Source organism: Cicer arietinum, chromosome 1, assembly GCF_000331145.2.
Source record: "Cicer arietinum cultivar CDC Frontier isolate Library 1 chromosome 1, Cicar.CDCFrontier_v2.0, whole genome shotgun sequence".
Taxonomy (NCBI): domain Eukaryota; kingdom Viridiplantae; phylum Streptophyta; class Magnoliopsida; order Fabales; family Fabaceae; genus Cicer; species Cicer arietinum.
The window spans coordinates 43,535,414-43,541,193 of record NC_021160.2 but is presented as its reverse complement, the minus strand read 5'-3'; the positions used below and the strand labels follow the sequence as shown (position 1 = coordinate 43,541,193).

At 26.8% G+C, this 5,780-nt stretch overlaps 1 protein-coding gene across 1 annotated transcript; it reads right to left on the bottom strand.

The window, feature by feature from the left end:
* Nucleotides 1-661: 661 nt before the first annotated feature.
* LOC101500151 (11-oxo-beta-amyrin 30-oxidase-like) lies at nucleotides 662-5,488 on the bottom strand. The gene is made up of 5 exons (XM_004488610.4): nucleotides 5,067-5,488; nucleotides 3,115-3,332; nucleotides 2,347-2,585; nucleotides 1,305-1,692; nucleotides 662-1,213 (listed from the first exon to the last, which is right to left on the bottom strand). The coding sequence occupies exons 1-5, from the start codon at nucleotides 5,368-5,370 to the stop codon at nucleotides 788-790; spliced, it is 1,575 nt and encodes a 524-aa protein (XP_004488667.1). The 5' UTR covers nucleotides 5,371-5,488; the 3' UTR covers nucleotides 662-787.
* Between the last annotated feature and the right edge of the window lie 292 nt (nucleotides 5,489-5,780).

Sequence of the window (5,780 nt, the reverse complement as noted above, 5' to 3'; positions counted from 1 at the left end):
GTAACCCTATTAACTAAAGTTTTAGTTTATTCTATCTTATGAAACCCTAGAGTGGTTGTCTCTCTTCTTCCTCTTTTCATTGTTAACACATCTATCGTGTATGATAAAGTTTAATATAAAAATTTTTATTGATCATCAAAAGTAGAATTAGTATGTATCCTTTTTATTATAATATATATATATATATATATATATATTTGATTGTGCTTTTATAAAATGCAAAAGAAACTCAAGTTTATTTAATAATAATTTTTTTTGTAAATCTAATGTTAATATTGAAAATATTTGAGTTTTTATTACACAAATTATGAAAATTATTAATTTTTATTGCAAAAATTACTTTACAAGTTAATTAATATTAATTTCAACAATAAAGTCGGTTAGTATTGATTTTATTTGACATAGAAATGTAAATAAGAAATTATTGGTGTACAACCATATACATTGCATAGATTTTGAGAGAAATAGAAATAGAAAAACTGATGTGATATGTTAGTAATGTAATACAAAATGAGAGATAAAGAAAAAATAAAGTGTTAAATGAACTTAAAAATTTGTGAATGTACAAATATTATTCTTGAAATTTAAATTATCCATCACATTGGAAGGATAGCATATCATTGTTCCCATTATGTTTGTTGCATTTTCAAAGACGAACCTATTTAGTAATTAAAATGTAACATTCAATATAATTTAGAAGAGGTATTCCCCTCCAAGTACAAAAGATGAATACATAAACTAAAGTTGCTTGAAAATAATTTTACATTAATTATACAAATTCATGACACTATAATTTATGTAGAATGATATGACCCCCATATTTTGGACAAAGAGTGATTGCAGCCATTGGAGCATGAGCATAGGCAGGGGAAAGTTCAAATGAAAAACGTTGTAGAAGTTGTGACAAAATCATTTTCGCTTCTAATAAAGCAAAGTTTTGGCCAATGCACGACCTAGGACCCCAACCAAATGGGAAAAAAGAAACTTGACCTTTTGTTGCTTTTGCAATTCCTTCTGAAAATCTTTCGGGTTTGAATTCAGTAGCATCATCACCCCAAATATCACGATCATGGTGAACCAATAGTATTGGTAAGGAAATTAGAACTCCAGCAGGTAGAGAAAGACTTCCAAGTTCCACATTTTTATGAACTACTCGATTGAAGTAAATTGATGGTGGGTATAACCTTAGAACCTCGTAGAGAATCATTGGCATCTATGATACACAAACTTACATTAGGACTTAATGCCAAAATTATTTAAGTAATAGTAACAATGAAAAATAAAAGTAAGTGTGTAATACTTACTATTTTTAGGCGAGTTAGCCCATCATTATTTGGCATTTGGTTGCCAAAAACTTGCAAGATTTCCTCTCTAGCACGTGCTTGCCAATCAGGATATCTACTCAACAATATCATAGTCCAAACAAGTAAAACCGAAGTGGTTTCTTGCCCCGCAAGGTAGAATGCATTGCATTCCTCAATTACTTCTTGGTTGGTCATTCCAACAGTCTTATTGTTTCCATTTTCTTGTATTTCTTTGTGATTTGATTCCAAAAGTATGCCCAATAAATCTTTGTTAAACACTTCACCAGCCATCATTGCTTTCTCTCGTTTGTTGATTATAGCCTTGAGTGATGTTTGTATATCTTTATCAATTTTTGTCATCCTCTTGTGTGTAGTTGTTGGTAGTAACCTACAAATAGATCATATGTTGATTTAAATATAAATAATCTTTCATCTCTATTAGAAATTGAATACTATACAAATGAAATTAACAAAGGTAGTTATATAACCACTTCGGGTGTGTGATCATTTTTTATCGAAATTTCCTTTCCACACTAGTGTCTTGTCATCCTAACAATTAGATATATATATATATATATATATATATATATATATAATTACTGTTTTGATTTCTATATTCACCTATTCGTAGAATTTGTCATTTTATTTTAAATGAATAATTTTAGTTTCTTTTTTAAATTTTTGAATTAAAAAAATAACAATTTGATATATTTTAAATGATATGACATACAATTTTATGATGTAGAATTATCTAGATGCGTTAATTATTCATATGTAATTAATTAAATTAGAAAAATGAAAAATTTCTAAAGCTGAAAGTTAAATTTTTAAAAAAATTTATTGCGATTTTATGAGTGTTAATTATTCTACATCATCGTATCATATATCACGTTTTTTAAAATAGAAAGATCAATTCCGTAAATTGATAAAAATAGAGAGAGTAAAACTACAATTAAAACATTGTTTTTCTATCCTAAGTTCTATCGATAATTATTTTTTTCGATATGCTTAATTTTGCTATGTGAATTATTGTTGGCCTTACCACCATCCTGGAATGTAAACGTTGCGTAATTTCATAATAAGTCCTGCCTGCTCTTTCAGAAGATCAAATATTTTTTTCCCTTCTTCATAACTGCTTCCAAATGCTGTTTTAGAAATAATATCACAAGTCAACGTTTGAAGAAAAGGCCATGCATCGATTTCAAGTTTTCCATCTGAAAACATCTCTTCCCATTTGCTAATCATATCATTACAACTTTGGGAAAATACGGGTAACATAATCTGCAATATATAGAAACATACCATAAGAGTCATAATTAAAACTTTAAAAGGGAGTAAAAAAAGTTAGAAATAAGTCTAGCGTTTATATTGTAATTTTTTTTCCTTCTAAAATTTGTGTTAATTCTATTTATTTATTTTTTATTAAATGTTACTTTTACTTTTGAATAAGAAGATAATATATTTTGAAGTAAATAATTGTTTAAATTTTTAAAGTTAATATCAAAACATTATTTTTATTACTTCTAAAAATATATATCTATATCATATCATAACTAACATTTCATCTCATCTCCATAATAATTAATTATTCACTTTAAAAGTCTACCATCAAAATAAACTAACCACACATTTAAACTACAATGTTTGCTTAACATGCTATGAAAAAATTGCATTTTAATAACGGAGACAATTAGAGACGAAGTCTATTGTTTGTCTCTGATTTTCATCATTAATCAACTGTTTGTAGTATATGTTACTAAGAAATTAAAATTCATTACAACAAAGTGTTTAAAATTAGTAATTGTATAACCTTTAATTTTTCCGAGTAGAAAGTAGGAGTGATAATCTTTCGATGCATCCGCCATTTGTCGCCTTCATAATTTGCGAGTCCTGAGCCCAATAGCTTGAAAAGGGGGCTCAACTTAGGTTTTTCAAAGTCATGGATGTTGTTGAAGATTTCCTTAATTTGCTCAGGATTTGTAATGATCACTTTTGGTTTTGTACCTTCCCATAAAAATGAATTCTTGCCTACACATGATTTTGTTGTGTTATCATCAACTGTTTTAAAAGCACTACATAGATTTTGAGAAAATTGATTATGCACCCCACAATTTAACTTGTACCTCTTCAATATATAAAAATCTAATTCTATCCTTTTATTTTTATTCATTTAAAGGTAAAAATGTTCCAAAATCAAATCTTGATCAAAATTTCTGATATTTAAATTTTTTTTCCTCCAGTACTTGATAACTTCTTAGAAAATTAAATTTTAAAATTTTTAGTAGTTCATTTTATTCTGTAGGATATTTCAACGTAATTTCTTTTTTTATTCTTAAGTTTTTTAACTTTTTTTGAAAAATAATTTTTTAAAAGAATTTCACTATTTAAATAACTTTTTTAAATACTTTTTTTTTAGAATCTTTGAGACATTTGAACCTTTTCGGTATATCAAATTAAACCCTAGTAAATTCCTAACATCAAGAAACCAACAATTTCAAACAAATGTTCATACAATCAATAAACTACAAATTTGAAATTTAGAGTCTCCTTAATTGGGACATGTCAACCATTCAACTAGAAATTTGAAACTTTTTGTAGTTATATTTCAATATCTTGAAATTTACAGTTAAAAACAACTATAGAAAATTTTAAATTTTCAATTGAAAATAACTCCCGAAAATTTCATTTTCAAAATTTTCAGTATTGAAATATAAATACCGGAAATTTTAAAAGTGAAATTTCTTGTTAGAGAATTTGATAGAAAAAAAAATTACATTTTTGGAAATTTAAAAATGTGGGAATATGATCAAGATATTTCAAATTTATTTTAATTTTTATTATTCACTTAATATTTTTGTAAGTCAAAGTATTAAAATTATAAATGAGGGTACAAATCTAATTGTGTGGATACAAAATCTAATTTTCAGATTTTGAATGTAAAAATAATATTTGGGCCTAGACTTATTGGGCTACTAGCTTTGATGTAGAACGTGACCCACGTTTTGTGGGAATTTTTTTTATCAATACCCCTTTTTATTAAAAAAAAATACCCAACTACCTCCTTTTAAAAACAATACATTAAAATGCCTTTTTTTTTTAAGTTATAAGTCGTCATTTGGAATTGTGACTTCTTAAAGAAGCCCAAGTTCTAAATGACGATTTCCCACATGATTTAAAAAAAAATCTAATTTTTTTTTAATTTTTAATAGATAACAATTGAATTATTTTTTTTTTAAATCATGTTGGAAGTCACCATTTGTAATTTAGGCTTACTTAAGAAGTCTCCATTTCAAATGGCGACTTATAATTTTTAAAAAAAAGAATTTAATGTATTGTTTTCAAAAGAAGTTATTTTAGTGTTTTTTTTCTTTCAAATATGGGTTATTTGAATAAAAAAACCCACGTTTTGTTGTTGTTATTATAGTAATTATTCATCCACGCCGTTGTTTATTTACAAAATATAAAAGTACTATTCTTTTATTACTACAGCTTTAGTGTTTATATTATTTATTATGTCCTAATCCTAAAGTATAGATCTAAACAAGTCCAGAGAAAAAGAAATTAAACAATCAAGATAATATCATTGATCTAAATAAATGATGTTGGAGAGAAAATTATTGATATACTTGTGTTAAATCAGAAAATTAAAGATCTACTGATTTCATTTATTTCTCGCCTAACTCCATATTATCATAACTCATTTTTGTTAAGAATTGTTTTTAAAGATGCAATATATGAGTAGTGGGAATCAAAGATACATACCAAATTTGTGGACAATGTGATGAATAAATGTAAAGACGTGTGGTGCGACATCTTTGTCAAGTGAGAGAGTATTGTCGGTAGGTTTCTGAGATTTGGCATTTTCCATCATCACCTTAAACATTTCCTTTGTGTCTCCAATCAAAATCCTATATGGATTGCCTTGAAGGCCTTGTGCTCTCAACAGCTTTTCTAGTCTCTTTGGCCTTAACCACAGCCAATTTAGAAGCTTCCATGTCCAAAGTAGCACAAGAGGCGCCAATATGAGAAAACATGTTGCATTGGTGGAAGTGATTCTCAATGTCATTCTTTTTGGGAGAAGAAAATTGGGGGCACTTTGCTAGGACAGAGAAATAAAGTATAAAAAGAGAACAAGGAAAGAGGAAAGGAATGATTTAAGGGATTGTTTCCTCTTCAGCGGTTTAACTAGTGGTTTATTTATACTTGCAAAGTATTAATTCACTTTGTTTTAAATTTTAGAAGATCCTTTTTTTTTTTCTAGAAGTTCTTTTAGAAGATGTTGCTTTTAATTTTTTGACAGGAAAATATATAAATTCAAATTAAAAATAATATTAATTAGGGATTAATTTTGGTATTATTATTATTATTATTATTTTTTCTTTCTGTATTTGAAATTAGAGACTAATCTCTCGAAAAATGAAGATTCAATTATGGGGTCGAATTTTGCGGCAAGTATTTTTCCACACTAATAACTAT